This window comes from Furipterus horrens, unplaced genomic scaffold (assembly GCF_987537825.1).
Source record: "Furipterus horrens unplaced genomic scaffold, mFurHor1.1.pri manual_scaffold_3, whole genome shotgun sequence".
Classification (NCBI taxonomy): Eukaryota; Metazoa; Chordata; class Mammalia; order Chiroptera; family Furipteridae; genus Furipterus; species Furipterus horrens.
The window spans coordinates 190,459,760-190,477,017 of NW_028327173.1; the positions used below are offsets into that span (position 1 = coordinate 190,459,760).

Sequence of the window (17,258 nt, forward strand, 5' to 3'; positions counted from 1 at the left end):
GTCCCAAGCATTCATTTACATATCATTTAGGGCTGCTTTTGCCCTAAATTAACAAGTTTGGTAGTTGCAACAGATGCTGTATAGGCTGGGAAGCTGAAAATATTGACTCTTTAGCCCTTTATAGAAAAAGTTTGTCAACATTTGTTCTATACGTGGACCTCATATCATGCCCGCCCGCCCCCCCACCTTCCTGCAGGTGCTGGGCTCTCACAGAAGTAGTAAAAAGAACGTGCATTTTACTCCTGCCATTTGGAAGCTTCCCCTACCGCCTTGTCCACTTGGCAAAAGCTGTCCCCAACCCCCTCTTCTGGGCTCCCTCAAATTCATGTACACTCATCTATTATAACTTTTCTCCCCCTTGACCATCTATCTCATCATTCATGGTATGAACTTCTTGGCAGATGTCTGCCTTATCCAACTTTGACTCGGCAGGAAACAGTGTCTGGCACTGACTATAATTATTCAGTAAATATTTCCCAAATGAATGAATTCCACTGCCAACTCTGTGAAGGTACTTTCCGGCACAACTGGAAATATGTCCAAGTCTATCTTCAGGGGGAAAGAGGATAGACAGGGAGGCAAAAAGGATGTAAGCACCCCCAACAAAAAGAAAATAAAGAGAGCTCTTTCCATAACATACCAATAACGTAAAACATCAGGTCCCTTCAATGCCAACAGAGAGCCGAGGATCACAGCTACAGCTGCAAAAGAAAATTTGTTTAGTTTATTATCCAACCCTTTCTTACAGCCATTTCAGCTTGACAGGTGCCCTATGACATATTTCAGACAGAGACTGCATCATGTCCCCTAAAGACTTCTAATCCACCGACCACCCTACGAAAACCACAAACAGCCACTAGCATTACTGCTAATTACAAAATGCAATAACATGGCTTTCATCTTCTTAGAGCCAAAGCCCCAAGACAGTTTCCCTCCCCAATGCAAATTGGTGCTAATTAACACAAGCAAAGAGGAGAATGCAGTCACTTTCCCCTGATATTCGCCTTCTGGAAGTAATTCATATAAATAGAAATAGTTATATAAAAATGTGGATTTTTAAAAGCAAGCATTATCATCATCATGTTGGCATTACATAATTAAAAAGAACTCTGGGTCAGTCCAATAACAAGCAGTGGCATGTAAAAGAAGTCATTTTGGCTATTACCAATCAGATAAACTGATAGGCCCTGTGGAAGATGCACTCAGCGGAAAGGCCACGGAGAGGAACAAAAGGAGAAGAGTGTCCTTCTCATCCTAAGTGATGCCTGCCAGGGTCACAAATCAAACAGGGGGTAGAGTTTGAGGGTAAACTTTCACTGTTATTAAACTTGTTTCCAAAATAAGACTTCGATCGTCATCACTCACTTGAACCACCCAAGGTACTGCCAAGAAAAAAATGCAATATATGCTGATGTTCCTATTTTATCACTGAGTTTTGACCTTAATTTATAAACTACACAGGCTCTCTATTCTACAATGCATTGAAGTCACTCTTTCTTTTAGGGTCAATATATATTAAGGTTATCAATATTATCTCAACCCAGACCCTTTTATCAGCACTAGAATGCTATGTTAGAGATAAGACAGCTGAAAATTTATAGGCTCAGATTTGGGAGGGACCAAAGCAACTTCTTTTTTTCTTCTTTCCAAGAGAGTATGCTTTTGTCTGGTGGTGTGAAAAAAATTTTTAAGAGACAGACAGAAAATGGTATTAGCTCCTTTGATAACAATATGCCCAACATAATTCACAGAGAATAGCTAATTTGAGGAATGGTCATGTCAAGTTTCACAGACATCTCTGTTTAGACTAAAGTCCTACCAAAAAAGAAATCCACACAGGGAACATTAGTATTATCAACACACATGTATTAAATTGCTCCCAAAAGGGTCTATTATGAAGAGACAATATACAGACCTAAAATTTGGGATCACCATTATTGAGCCTCCTTCCCAAATAAGTATCTCATTTCCTGGGACCCTATGCTGAAAAGTTGCTACCATCTCTCAAAAAACCATCTGTCTGCACCTTACAAGATGTGCTAGATGACATGGGCGTTTAACTGTGTACCTAATGGGGGTGTTATGAAGACTAAATAAGTTAACACATGTAAACAGCCTATAATAGTGCCTGGCACATAGTGACTTTTCAGTTTTAATTATTAATAGTAGTATCACAATTCCTTTGCTTCGGAGCCAACAGGAAACACGGGGACCCTCTCTATTGGCCCACACTTTAATGGAAAATGCATCAGAATTACAGAAGGCATGGTTTCTCTTACTGTACTAAAAACCTCTGCCTGCATGGGAGTTCTTTATAATACTCTAATTTTATGTCTGAAAATTCTTATAATAAAAAGTTAAGACTTCTGGCCAAGATGTAGGGGTAATAGGTAGACATGCTTTGCCACAACAATAAGAAAAAATACAACTACCTCAAAACTAAAAATCAGAATAACCAGACACTGAACTATATGGAAGTCCAACAAACAAAGATATAAAGAAGCAATACTCATCCAGACAGGTAGGAGGGGTGGAGAAGGGACAGAGAGGATGCGGTGTGGCGGTAGCAGCAGCAACAAGGCAGTGGCTGTACCCAGCTGGCAGAAAGCACGGTCATACATTATAAAAGTCAGGAGGGACACCTGGGGCGCAATCCCAGCCCCAGACCAGACCATGCAGCTCATGGCTCCAGCACTGAAGAAAATAAAGCCTCATTGCTTCTGACTGTGAAAACCAGTGGGGATTGGGGCGGAGGAGGAAACTGCCACTCTCTCAGCAGAGTCCATTTGTTTAGAGACCCCTATGGTCCTAGACCTTCAGCAAACCCACCCACTCTGGGAAGCACAACCAGAGCAATAGCTAGTTGGGCACCAGTCCCACTCAGGAAGCCGGTGAAGTGCCTGGAAAAGGGGTGAGTGCTGATCAAGTGGCATTGTTCTCTCTCAGACCCCTCCCCCACACAGTGCCACAACATGGTGAAACAGGTCACCTTGTACTGATGAATACCTAAGGTTCTGCCCCTTACAACGTAACAGGTGCGACAGCTCTACCTAAGACACAGAGGCAAACACAGGAGGCTGTCAAGTTGAGGAGACAGAGAAGTATGGCCCAAAAGAGGGAGTAAATCAAGGTTCCAGTGGGAGAACTAAGTAACGAGGAGACAGCCAACCTAACAGATGTAGAGTTCAAAACACTGGTGATAAAGATGCTCACAGACCTGACAGACAAGATTAAGTATGGCACATGCATAAGGGAAGAAATGAAGGCTATGCTAAATGAAACAACAAAAAATCCACACAAAACCAATGGTGAAGAAAAAGAAGCCAGGGTTGAAATCAACGATTTGGAACATAAGGAAGAAATAAACAGTCAATCAATACAGAATGAAGAAACAAGAATTCAAAAAAACGAGGAGAGGATTAGGAACCTCTGGGACAACTTTAAACATGCCAACATCTGAATCACAGGGATGTCAGAAGGAGAAGAGAAAGAGCAAGAAATTGAAAACTTATGTGAAAAAATAATAAAGGAAATCTTCCCAAATTTGGCAAAGGAAATAGACATACAAGTCCAGAAAGCACAGAGAGTCCCAAACAAGCTAGACCCAAAGGGGACCACAACAAGACATATCATAATTAAAATGCCAAAGGTTCAAGATAAAGAGAGAATCTTAAAAGCAGCAAAAGAAAAGCAGAGTTACCTATAAAGGGGCGTCTATAAGACTCTCAGCTGACTTCTCAAAAGAAACTTTGCAGGCAAGAAGGGACTGGCAAACAGTATTCAAAGTGATGAAAAGCAAGGACCTATAACCAAGATTACTCTATCCAACAAAGTTACCATTTAGAATGGAACGGCAAATAAAGTGCTTCCTAGACAAGGTAAAGCTAAAGGAGTTCATTATCACCAAGCCATTATTATATCAAATGTTAAAGGGACTTATTTAAGAAAAAAAAGATCAAAGTTATGAACATTAAAATGACAACAAACTCACAACTATCAACAACTGAATCTAAAAAATAAAAGCAAAAACAAACTAAACAACCAACCAGAATAGGAACAGAATCACAGGTATGGCTATCAGCTAGGAGGGGGAAGGGAGAGAAAGAGGAGAATGGTGTAGGGATTAAGAAGCATAATTGGTAGGTACAAAACGGACAAGGGAGGTTAAGAATAGTATAGGAACGGGAGAAGCCAAAGAACATACAGGCATGACCCATGGACATGAACTAAGGCGGGTGAGACTACTGGAGGGAAGGGGGGTACTGGCGAAGAGAAGCAAAGGGAAAAGAAAATAGGCATAACCGTAATAGCATAATCAATAAAATATAAAATAAAAAAATGTTCAAAGTCATGAAAAGCAGGGATCTACTGACAAGATTGCTCTACCCAGTAAAGATAGCATTTAGAATGAAAGGGCAGATAAAAAGCTTCCCAGACAAGAAATAACTAAATGAGTTCATCATCACCAAACTATTATCATATGAAATGTTAAAGGGACTTACTTAAGAAAAAGAAAATCAAAACTATGAACAATAAAATGGCAATATATACATACATGTAACAATTAACTCTAAAAACAAACTAAGCAAACAAGAAGAACAGAGACAGAATCAAAGATACAGAGAGCATTTTGATGGTTGCCAGATGGGAGGGGGGTGTGGAGGAATGGTGAAGAGGTGAGGGGATTAGGAAGTACAAATAGGCAGTAACAGAACAGCCATGGGGATGTAAAGTACAGCATAGGAAAGGGGTAGCTAAAGAACTAATATGCATCGACCCACAGACATGAACAATGGGGAGGGGGATTGCCTGAGGGAATGGGGATTGCTGGGTGGAGGGGGGGCAAAGTGGAAAAATCAGGACAACTGTAATAGCATAATCAATAAAATATAATTTAAGAAAAAAGTTTTAAAAAAGGTATGAAGAGCATTATCCAATCTTGCTATGAGAATCTCACCACGAGGCTAAAATCAGAAAGATAAATGATTTTGGCCCCTTTTTAAATCTTTTGAAATAAAAATAAAGCATGACAGAGGAAAATGGAATGCAGTACCAATTATCTAATGCAGAAATATCACTTGCTTACTAAATGATCTCAGGCAAGTTGCTTAATACTGCAACCTTTGGCTCATACTACCTACAAAAGCAGGAGGGACAGGGGAATACTTGAAAATACCTGTCTCAAGGGAATGCTAGAAAGTTGACTGATACACATATTGTAAAACTGTTTGCTTTTTTTGGACTATAAAGATTAATAATTATATCAAATAAATTTTAGCCCTAACATTGAAGATCAGTTGTGAAAAGTCATTTCCCAGAAATGGAGAATTGATTTCTTTATACTCAAAGATGCCCTGCTAGGAGCAAACTAATTGCAACTATGTACTTCACTAGTTTTTCCTTGCCAAAAAGGTATAGGAACTGGTCACTGAGTTCATGTTCTGCATCCCAGAAACAAGGGAACCTTAACTCAACTATTGCCTTACCTTTAAACGAGGGCCCATGTTCTAAGTACCAAGTGGAACATTCCTATTCACCAAAGCAGGTAACTTGGCCCTTTCACCTTGTCTTCAGCTTCCACATGAGAGAAAACAGCCACAAGGTCAACGGAAAGTGTCTGTTCATCAGACCTTCATTGAGGGTGTGTCAAAGAAGCAGATGATCAATGTTTCTGGAACAAACTGGATGGCTTCCAGAGTGGAGAAATATAACCCCCAAATATTTCATCCCTGGGCTTCTCTCCCTATTGCCAGGCACAATCAACTGCCGAAGGATGCATCTGTTCTGCTGGCTTGGGATCCAATCCTACAGAGAAAAAAGGGTTGGTGTAATAGGTTTTTATTTCTGAAAAAGAATCGCTAGAAAACAAACAAACAAACAAAAAGAGGAGGTAGAACAGGCAGTGGAAACCCTGCAACACTAAAAATAACCAAGGGCAGGTAAACTAGGATCAAGTTTTCCCAATTAAAACTCCACAAGAAAAATCAAGTGGCAATCTCATTGCCGTAACAGTGTCGCTCCCAGAAGGAAGCGCCAGCCCTACAGCTGATTCCAGCCCTTCAGTAGAAGCAAACTACAGCACTGGGTTAGAGTGAGCCTCATACAACCACACGCCCAGTTTCAGTCTGATGGGGCTGGAGCACAAGGTCTGGTAACAAGGTGAAGAGAAATGCGACCAAGGGGGCAAGCAGGGACAGGTTGCAGGAGGCCTCCCCATGCATTTCCAAGACTTGCGTGAACAATGCTGATCTCATCTTTCAAAGAGTAAAATGTGCTACTACGAGTGAGGTGGAAAAATTTGTGAACTTTCAGTAATCAAGTTCAGTAAATTAAGTCTGTCACTCAAAGATAATCATGAACTAATGTAGCAGAAAGGTTATTGCAAGGCACACACAAATAGTCATCATAAAACAAATGAGAAGAGCCTACTAACCACTAAGTGAAAAGACAGTCTCTTTCTGTTGGGTTGGCCAAAAAGTCTGTTTAGTTTTTTCTGTAAAATAAAAGACACATTTTTCATTTTCACTGATAACTTTTGATTTGAATATTTTGAGTATGTTGGCTATCTTCTACATAGTATAATGTTGATTGTTCTCAATTAATGTCTCAATTTGATTGCTATCAACTTTAACGGGTCTACCCAACCATGCAGCATTGTCCAGGGAGAAATCTCCAGCACAAAACTCTGCAGACCACTTTTGACACGTTTGATAGTCACAGCACCTTCTCCACATACTACACAAATCTTTTTTTGTGTGTGTAATTCTGCTGCATTTTTACCTTTCTTGGAATAATAAAGCATAATATGCCGAAAAGGTTGCATATTTTCTTTCATCTTCAATATTAAAATGACTGCACAAAAATTCACCAATTTTGGTAAGTTTTTCCTAAATGCATGCTGACCTGACAGCTGTCAATACACTCTAACAAAATTGTTTTGAATGAAGTTAAAGACAACTAAGCACTACTAGAGCCATTTTACAGAAAAAAAAGTTTTTGGCCAACTCAATACACCCAAAACATGGCTGGAACTGTTTGTTTTCAGTATTTCATATGTATTAACTCACAACCCCAAAACAGAGATATAATTATCCCTATTTTACAGATGAGGAAACTGAGGCACTTTTTCAAGATTACACACAACTGAGTAGTTAAGTCAAACCCAGACAACCTGCCCCCAGAATTCATGCTTTCATGAATACTCTACTGCCTCTTTACCATAGGAAACCATGAAAGAAAACATAAAATGCTAATAAAAGCACAAGAACAAAATGAGTAAAGGCCAGCAGATCAAACAAGTTGGCAAACTTTTATAATTAAAGATAAATAAGTACGTGTGTATGTATTTATTTTAAAATATGGTGATGGACTTGCCAAGGACATGAGCCAAAACCTGGGTCAACTAGCAATTGGAACCAGCTTAAAGGATCTGCAAACAAGAGATGAGTTACATAAACTATAAGAGATCCATTAGAATGCTATATAAGCATTTTAAAAAATGACACTTTTAAAGAATAACAACACAAGGAACCGCTCACAAATAAAATGTTAAATGAAAAAGCAACCAAAAAATTATTTACATAGCATGAGCTCATTTTTAAAAATATTACATTACATAAAGAGGACTGGAAGGAACAACACAAAAATGTTAACAGTGGTCATCTCTTGATGCATGGAATTATAAATTATTTTTATTTTCTACCTCTACATTTAGTGTTTTCCAAATTCTTAATGATGCAAGAACACATAAAAAGTTTCTAATTCTGGAGAATAAATACTTCTTTTTCTAAAAAAGGGAAAGAAGAGGCAAGTCCCTTTTTCAAATAAGGGAAGTTAAAAAATTAGCTAAAAATAATAGAATGTACTAAACTTTTATTTCTGTTCATTGTGATCTTAGTGAGCCTCCAATGCTGTGATTAGCTATTTATTAAATCAAATAACTCCTAGTTCTATTATCTTTACTGTGCCCCACCATGATCTATCATGTTTACCAGCCCCCCTATCCATTGCCCCCAGTGCTTCAGTGTCTCCAATGAGCTTCAATACTGACCTCAAGCACCAACTCCTTTCCTGGCCCAACTCCTAGGCCCCTCTAAAGGGTCCCCCCACATCAGGCAGAACTAAGCATTTCCTTCATTGTGATACTCCTATGTTTAAGATGCCTCTATACTAGCATTTATTAGTCTATATTACAATTATTTGTTTATACAGTAGTCTATCTCAATGGATTGTGGGCTCCCTGAGGAAACTGACTCGATCTTAATCATCTTTGCCTCCCTCTAGTGACTAGTGTGATGTTCAGGGTCTGTCTCACAGCATGTACTTTCAGAAGACTCCCAGGTGACTCCTATGCATGCTAAAATTTGAGAAGCATGGTCTAAACTCTAGAGCAGTGAACCTGAGAAGGGACCGACTCAGTAATCTGTATCTCTAACGGGCTCATAGGTCATGCTGATGCTGCTCATCTGCAGCTCAGGCGTTGAGGAGCAAGGGGTCTAGTGCAGGGGTTGGCAAACTACAGACTCCAGGCCAAATTCAGACAGCTGCCTGTTTTCCTTACAGAAAAAAACAAACAAAAAAACACTTCTGTGAAAAAAAAGAGTGAACACAGCCAAATTCATTTGTTTACATGTGGTCTGTGACTGCTTTTGCACTACAACAGCAGAGTTAAGTACGTAGTTGCAGCAGAGACGTGTGGCCTGCAAAGTTCTCTTATCTGACCCTTCACAAAAAAAGTTTACCAATCTCTGGTGTAGAGGTCTTAGTTATAAACCCATTCTTATAAATCCAAAAAGCATAACATCATTTTCTTCCAATTCTACTATCCCTGCTTAAGAGCAACACTTTGCAAATATTTCTCCTAATTTCAACTGTTATTTAAAAGTTCTATGCCTCTCATACCACAAGTAGGAATTTTATACAATCATTTCCCAAAGTATGTGCTTCAGACAAACATGTTTGCATTTCACCAAGGCTGTCATTTCCTACAACCGGTACCTCAGGAACCAAATACTATATCCAGGTTTCTAAAATTATTACAATACATATCACCACTTCACTCTCTACTTTTAAACTGCTATTCTAAAAACCTATAGAAAAAGACAATGTGCAAGTCCACTTAGAATTCTGGTGAACCAAGAGGTAGTGGCAGCACACCGGAATTCAAATATCACCCATGGAGTTCCACGAAATAAGACAGGACAAAAGCAGACATTGGCACGGTCATAAGATGTAATCTCCAGAATTCTCTACACAGAAGCACCACCCACGAGTCCAGAGAAATCAAATTAAAAAAACAAATCATTCAATTAGCAAAAGGCCCATAGGTTAGTGGTCTAACTAAGGAGGTTTCAAGAAATAAAGTGTGCCCTCAGATACTTTATTCTATTATTTTTTTAATCCTCACCTAAGGATATATTTGTTGATTTTAGAAAGAGAGGAAGAGAGAAACATCAATATGAGAAAGAAACATTGGTCAATTGCCTCCTGCACACGCTCCAACAGGGGATCGAGCCTGCAACCTAGGTATGTGCCCACACTGCAGATTGAATCCAGAGTACAGGACGACGCTCCATGAAATGAACCACCCGGCAAGGGCACATTCAGATTATTAATTTACATTTTCCTTCGCTTAATTCCACCCTTAGTTTATCCTCCCCACCCCAAAATCCCACCATAGAAGACTGCCCTCCCCCAACAAGTTTATACTCTTGGGCTATTTACATAGTTGTGTATTCCTGCTATCTTGGTTCAGCCAAGTTATACAGTTTTCATTTATATTCTTTCCTCATCAGTCAGCCCCTCCAGTCTCTTAATCATTCCTGTGGGTCTTCTGTGAACTCTCTCCAGCTAGTCCCCAGTGATCTGGTAATGAGGTGCCTCCAACTGACTGCAGCCTTCCAGGAACAGCCGTGTAAGTCAGAGCAGGATGAGCTCACCCTCCTCGGTTCCATGACATAATACTCCTGAGGAGACAATCCCCAAATCGCAGAAGCTAAAATGTGCCATTTTAGACTATAACTCCATTCCATGCTTTCCAGATTTGGGCACTGGAGCATGCCAGAATGTGCTAGAAGCCAGAAGAGAAATGACATATGTTCCTGCAGCACCTAGTTACTAGAAAATGGGGTGGCTAAGGAGAAAAAGTATTTTCATATTAAAACAAATTCACAGATAATAAAATAGAATGCAAAATATGCATGAATTTCTAAAGATAAAACACAGATATGTTAAAAATAGTCAGTTATTTTGTACTTGAAACAAAAAGGCTGCTTGGGGCTCTGCTCTCAGCCCCCAAGGGGTTCCATACCCACAGTCCTCTCCCTAGAGGTACGTGAGCTGGGAATTTTGAAAAGCACTAAAACCCCCACCAGAACCCACCTTCGGGTCTATTACCGCCCATCCTGTATACTCACATTTTACATATAACTATTTCTTCCTGCTATGTTCCCCCAATGACTACCAACATCTTTAGGTTCTTCTTTATTGTTCATTCATATATTTCTCGAGCATTTGCTATATGCCAGACTGTGTGCCAAAAGCTGAAGTCACAAGGATAAATAAGATAGGATGGGAGATGGACAATACAACGTGGCAAGCACCACAAAAGAGGAACAATGTATACTTGGCGAAGGAGTGAGAGAGGTAACTTTGCCTGAGACAGTGGGGAGGGTTTCACAGAAGAAACATAGCTGTTCTTTAAGAAAGTTACTCAGCAGAAAGCATCCTATGCAGAAAGAACAACATAAGCAAAAGTACTGAGTCAATAAAAGGAGTGATGAAAAGCTCAGGATTATGAATGCACTAGATCACCCAGAGCTAAACTATAGAGTGACTGATTCCAAGCACATTCAGCACAGTGGTCAAGACTGTGAATCTCACTGCTGACTGATAAGCTACTTAACGTCTCTTCAGTCATCTCAGATATAAAGTGGAGATCCACTGAAAAGAGGAAGGAATTCAGTGGCTCTTGGGAACCAGACCTGGAGTATAATGGAAAGGAGGACTGGTTGAGACTGGAAACTGGACCCAGGTGACCTGGCACTACAGGAGTGCCTTGAGAGATATGGCTCTCGGTGCAAACCAAGCTGCCGGGTTGCCAGGATTAATGGTGGTTTGTGCCCAGGCCACAGGAATCCAGCCCTCAATAGACGAGGAAGACGGCACTGAGTGTACCTGAGGGGCTAACTGGGTTAGTCTTCCATGCGTGGCATTTTTTTCACTTGACATAATGAATTTTGGATCATACATGCTGTTACATATTACATCAGTAGTTTGTTCCTCTTTATTATTGTGTAGTAGTCCATTATACGGACATGTAACAATTTGTTTATCCATGCATCAGCTGAAGGACATTTGGGTTCCATCCGTTTGGGGCTATTATAGAAAGAGCCCCTATGAATATTCAAGCACAGGTCTTTGCGTGAACACACGTTTTCATTTCTCTTGGGTAAATAATAAAGAGTGCGATTGCTGGGTCATATGATAAGTATATATTATTTAACTTACAAGAAACTGCCTGGCTGTTTTCCAGAGTGGCTGTACCACCTTGTACTTTCACCAGCAATCAACATCCGCCAACAACAGTATTGCCAATGTTTTAAAATTTATCTATTCTAACAGGTGTGAAGTGGTATCTCATTGTGTTTTTAGTTTGCATTTCCCTAAGGACTAACAATATTTGGTATCTTTTCATGTACTTTTTGGCTGTGTGTGAGCCTTCTTTAGTATCCAAATCTTTTGTCATTTAAAAAAACTGAGCTGTTTGTCTTCTTATAATACTTCTTTATATATTCTGAATAAAAGTCCTTTACTAGATATATGTTTGGCAAATATTTCCTGTGGCTTTTTTTTCTTTTTCATTTTCTTAACAGTGTTGCTTAAAAAGACCAAAGTTTTGCCCTGGCCAGGTAGCTCAGTTGGTTGGAGCATCGTCCCATACACCAAAAGATTGTTGTGCAATTCAAACGTATCCTCAGGTTAGGGTAAAAAAAAAAGGAAGGGGGGGGGTAAAAGTTTTTAATTTGCTGAAATCCAACTTATAATTTTTTTTCTTTTATAGTTTGTGTTTTTTGTGTCATATTTCTTTTAAAAATATTTGCCTAAACTTGAGGTCACAAAGATTTTCTTCTGTTTTATTCCAGAAGTTTTATCTCAACGTTTCACAAAATACAATCTCTTCTCAAAATAAAAATTTGTTTTAATTCTCACCTGACATTTTGTTCATGACTTTTAGAGAGAGGAAGGGAGAGAGAGAAACAGCAGTTGGCCGCCTCCTGTACGCACCTGGACGGAAACTGGACGCACCTGGACTGGGAATCAAACCTGCAACCCAGGCATGTGCCCCGATGGGGAAATCAAACCCATAACCTTTCAGTTAAAGGATGATGTTCCAACCAACTGAGACACACTGGCCAGGGCTCTTCTCAAAAATTTTAACAAGAGTTTTAAAACTCTTGCACTCCATTTATCTCATAATTAATTACTTAGTTTTATTACCCCTTTGTTTCTTTCAAATTCAACGTTTCCATTACCAGGCACTATTTAACACTATTTCAGAATTTGGAATGATTTTTATCTTTTAACAGATTTTCTCCTCTTCAACTAATAAACAGTTCTGTATTTCTAAATTTAGCCAAGCTTTTAGTTCCTCAATTCTCTTCAAACTGACGTAAAGCCTTTGGCGCCCTGATGCTGGTACTTCAAACAACAAAATTCCAAAACCCATGCACCTTCAGGTTAAGGCAGGGATGATGAAGTATTTAACCTTCTGGTTTTAAAGAGAATCTTTTATAAGATCATTCTCACCAGATTGAGTCACTCTAACCTGATAGGAGGCTGGAAGTTATCACTCGCTGGTTAAAAGAAAATTCAGGCTTTTAAAGGTTAAGTTCACCAAGATAATAGTAAATTTTTAGATTCAAAATGTACATTTCAGATTCAAAATGAAATGAACAGTATACATGAAAGCATAGTTTAGGTTCAACCACATCCCTGGAATACAGTTTGCTATTCTGAGCAGTTCACAGAAAGTAGCAAAAGGGATTCTAAACTAATGTGAATAGAACAGGGAGAAGTGACAATTTAATCACTGCTCATTTTGTAATTTTGTCAGGTATCTAGAGAGAAGAAAATTGAAAATTAGCTTATCTACGCCTCCATCACAGTAGTTAGTCTAATCAAGAAAACAGCAGCTTCTATTTACAATTCCCTCTATCCTGATGTTTTTGTCTTCTTACCAAACTGATTCTACCGTGTCTGATCCACAGAATTAGGACAGGCCCCTGTGTTCCCATACCATGGCAGCTTTTATGCTTAAGTGACCCTGGGCCATCGAATCTTGGCTATAACAAAAAAAAATTTTAAACTAATTCTCTGAATCTGACAAGCCGTCTCCCTCAATAAGTCTAGGAAGTTATTTCATTAAACCTGCATGAAATGGCAGGCAAATGGCCAGATCTCCAGCCCAGGGGGGTGGAACTGAAATTGTCACACCTATACTTAAAAGTTAACAAAATTTCTACCTCTACCACCACCTATTACTTTCAATTCTAGTCTTATTTTTAAGGAAAATAAATAATATAATCAAAAGGAAGAGCAACCTTAAATGAGCATTCCATAGTTCTTTGTTTAAGACTTCAAAACTAGCCACAGAAATAGCAACCTAAGATGGCTCAACTTATATTTTTTTAAGACTTTATTTATTTATTTTTAGAGAGAGGGGAAGGGAGGGAGAAAGAGAGTGAGAGAAACATCAATGTGTGGTTGCCTCTCACACACCCCCAACTGGGGACCTGGCCCACAACCCAGGGACTTGGCTTGACTAGGAATCAAACCAGTGACCCTTTGGTTCACAGGCCAGCACTCAATCCACTGAGCCACACCAGCCAGGGCTAAGATGGCTTGATTGAAAGGAGAAACTCAACATTTAAGGTATTCAAAACAAAACTTCTGTCAGCCTAATAATCAATGTTATCAAACAAGGATTTGTTAATTTCTTCAAATGTGCATTAAGAACCACAGGCCAAGCCCCATATACCAGAGGGTAGCCTTGGAGTTGAACTTTCCTTAGTGGACAAGAGAGGGGTTTAAATAACCTGGGCTAGATCTCTGGATAAAAACAAGGGGACACTAATGAAAATGTATGTTACATATTAGATTACCTTTACCTGATCTCTGGCCAAAAAGGATAATGGATAGACTATACAATGAACAGATGCTGAGTATTAGCATCTCAATGCCAATAAGCAAACTGCACTGAAATGAATGCATTGGTTACAAGCTCTGAAAAACACGGTGCAAATTCTTCAACTATTCAAGGTAACAGAAATCCATATTAAAATCATGCCCTGGCTGGTATGGCTCAGTGGATTGAATGCCAGACTGCAAACCAAAAGGCTGCCAGTTCATTCCTAGTCAGGGCATATGCCTGGGTTGAGGGCCAGGCCTCCGGTTGGGGGCATGCCAGAGGCAACCAATCCATGTTTCTCTCTCACATTGGTGTTTTTCTCCCTTTCTTTCTCCCTCCCTTGCCCTCTCTTTAAAAATAAATAAATAAAATATTCGAAAAAACATCTATACCTTGGGAGCAGAGCATGCTGTATAGCATGCTACGACATTTAGGAAGCAGCCAAGTTAACCAAAAAATAATCAACAGCAACTAACACTTGTTGAGAAAAAAAACCTCAGGTCACATGAGATAAAAACAGTAACTTAAAAATGAAGAAAATATCTGTGAATTAATTTTTCCTCTTGGTGGCTATAAAAACTGAATCTACTTTTAACTTTCTAACACTAAAGTACAAGATGTTCTTTATGGAATCTTTCACCATCCACAATTGTATAAAGAAATTTGTTATCAACTTAAATGAGTAAGTTAGACCAATTAGTAAATGGGATGAAGTCTAAGCCCAATTATGAGCTTAAACTGTGGGATGAATGCCTTGAGCAATTTTTTCTGTTCAAGACTGCAGAAAAATACAAAACCCTCTTGACTGCTGAGAAGAGCTATACTTATTTATTTCTCACAAGTACGCACTCAAAAGTAATTACTTTCTGCCCCCACTCAACACAAAACATCATCTCCTCCTCCTATCACCATCAAAACATGCTACAGAGTATCTGAATACCTGAATCTTAGACCATAAGAATCTCAGATTGCAATAAAGTTACAATGCAACAAAAACCCATTTCTCTAAAGATGTTCTCATCCCCTATGGCCTTCCTACACTAATTTAGCTCCCTATCAAGTATTAACAATCATGAAAATCAGAAAATTCTCAGAACAGGTAATACACACTACTTAGTTTGTTATTTTAAACTTGTTACGGCTCACGGATTCCAAAATTCAGAATACACATTACCAGGTCAGTGTTTTTAGTTTTTCAATGCTTGAATTTAAATGCAAATTACTATTTAATTATATGCAATTTTCTCTCTAAACCTATATATACTAATTATTCTCCAAATGTTAAAAAAAAAACAAAAATCTGATTATGTTCACTTAAGAAGCTTATTGCCTAATAACCCAGAAGTTCTAATGTATCAAAAATGTGGCCACTGTCAGCTCTACACATGCATGCGGGTTTGGCTGACCAGCTGTTCTGAAAAGATTAGGAATTCCAGTGACTGCAGGAGGCACATACAGTATCTGTAGACACTTCAATAATAAAAATACTTCAACATCAAAAATTCAGAGCCTACAAAGTCAATATGTGAACTGCAAAGCTATCTATGTCTAAAAGAGAAAGAAGAAGATGAAAACTGTCTATTCTCAAATCAGGATGAGAAATCATCCTTTGCTTGAGTTTTTCAAGTACTGAAAACTTAATAAGGTCCTTTAGGTTATCAACACATTCAAGTTTCAAAATAGAGCAACTATATTAAAACATAATCAACATAAAATTCCACCACCACCACAAACTCTATGTTGGAAGACACAATGACAATAACAGAAAATACTTTAATAGGGTTTACTAGTGGTGGACACACTATTCTAGGGACTTCACATTTTAACTCATTTAGTCCTAATTATATCTCTATTTTACAGATGGAGAAACTAAGGCACAGACATATAACTCACCCTCGTCATATAGCTAAAATCCAAGCAGAGCGTGGATTTTAGCCCAATCAGTCAGACCCCAAAGTTCAAATTAACCATTACACTATGTTTAATAGTAAGGGTCATGCAATGGTCAGCTTTTTTTTTTTTTTTTTAACCTAAAAACCTTTTTTGGGTCTCAAATACTAAGACAGCTTTGTGCAATAAGAAAAGTACAGGCTTTGGATTCAAACAAACAAACCCTTGAATTATGTCTGAGCCTGTTTCACCATATGTAAAATGAGAATACTTAAGTTATGGTGAAGGTCAAAGAATACTACTATAAAGTGTCAAGTACAGTTTACAAGATAGGGATAAGTTCACACACGCCTAGGGTGTCCACGGATGGACTTCAGAGTCCACGAGTCTTATAAATTGTATGACAAATACTGTATGTGTACCCATTTTAAAAGAATGTCCCCAGCTTTCCATAAACTTTCATGGAGTATGTTATCTCCAAAGGGTTAAGAGCCACCAGAGTACACATCAGGTACTCAAAAAGTGGAAGTTATCTTTCCCTTCTTCTTCCCTAAAACTCTGCCTTTTCCATTAAGGATGATACACCAAGGCTTCACAATAAATGTCAAGTATTTCCCACCATTCTCCTGGCTTAGTAACTAGTAACATATGCAAGATTATGCCCCAATTTTCTAGATAGTCTAAAGAAGGCCCTCAGACGCTGCTTCATCCCCCTCTTCACCGAGAAGAACACACAGTATTTACTCGGGAAGAATCTTGAGACTCGTCCCCCTTGCTGCAAGAAGTACCACGCCGGCTAGGAGAACCAAGTAGGAACCAGAGCCTCCGAGTTGCACGATCGAGACCTGACGCCCAGCGCTGAGAGATGAGGAAAAGGTGTTTCCCAAAACCACTGGACAATCCAGAATTCCGCCCCTGTCCTCGCTTCTCTCTCTGGACCTCTGGGGCAAGCAAGGTCCTCTGGGCTCTGCCCGATGCGGGAGTGGCGAAGGAGAGAAACGTTACCAGAGCTAGAGGATGCAATGCGGTGACATCCCACCTCTGCTGCCCCGACAGGCGGCGGCAATCCTCAGGAGGAGACCAACCTTCGACCGTCTCGACAAGAGATCCAAGTACAGAACTCCGCCTGGACTGAGAACCGGCTCCGGACTTTTCGTTTTCCAAAGCGACTTCCGCTTCC

The 17,258-nt window shown here is 39.3% G+C and overlaps 1 protein-coding gene across 3 annotated transcripts in view; it reads right to left on the reverse strand.

Annotated features, from left to right (window-relative positions):
• AREL1 (apoptosis resistant E3 ubiquitin protein ligase 1) overlaps window positions 1-17,257 on the reverse strand; it is a 38,381-nt gene extending 21,124 nt beyond the window's left edge. For 2 of the 3 annotated variants that reach the window (XM_090271162.1, XM_090271160.1), the window contains exons 1-3: window positions 17,084-17,257; window positions 5,487-5,805; window positions 641-701 (exon numbers count right to left, since the gene is read on the reverse strand). In XM_090271162.1, the coding sequence (XP_090127288.1) occupies window positions 641-656 (16 nt within the window). In that variant the 5' untranslated portion in view covers window positions 657-701; window positions 5,487-5,805; window positions 17,084-17,257. The remainder of the gene's footprint in view (window positions 1-640; window positions 702-5,486; window positions 5,806-17,083) is intronic. The other variant, XM_090271161.1, reaches the window with a different exon arrangement.
• Window position 17,258: the final 1 nt, after the last annotated feature.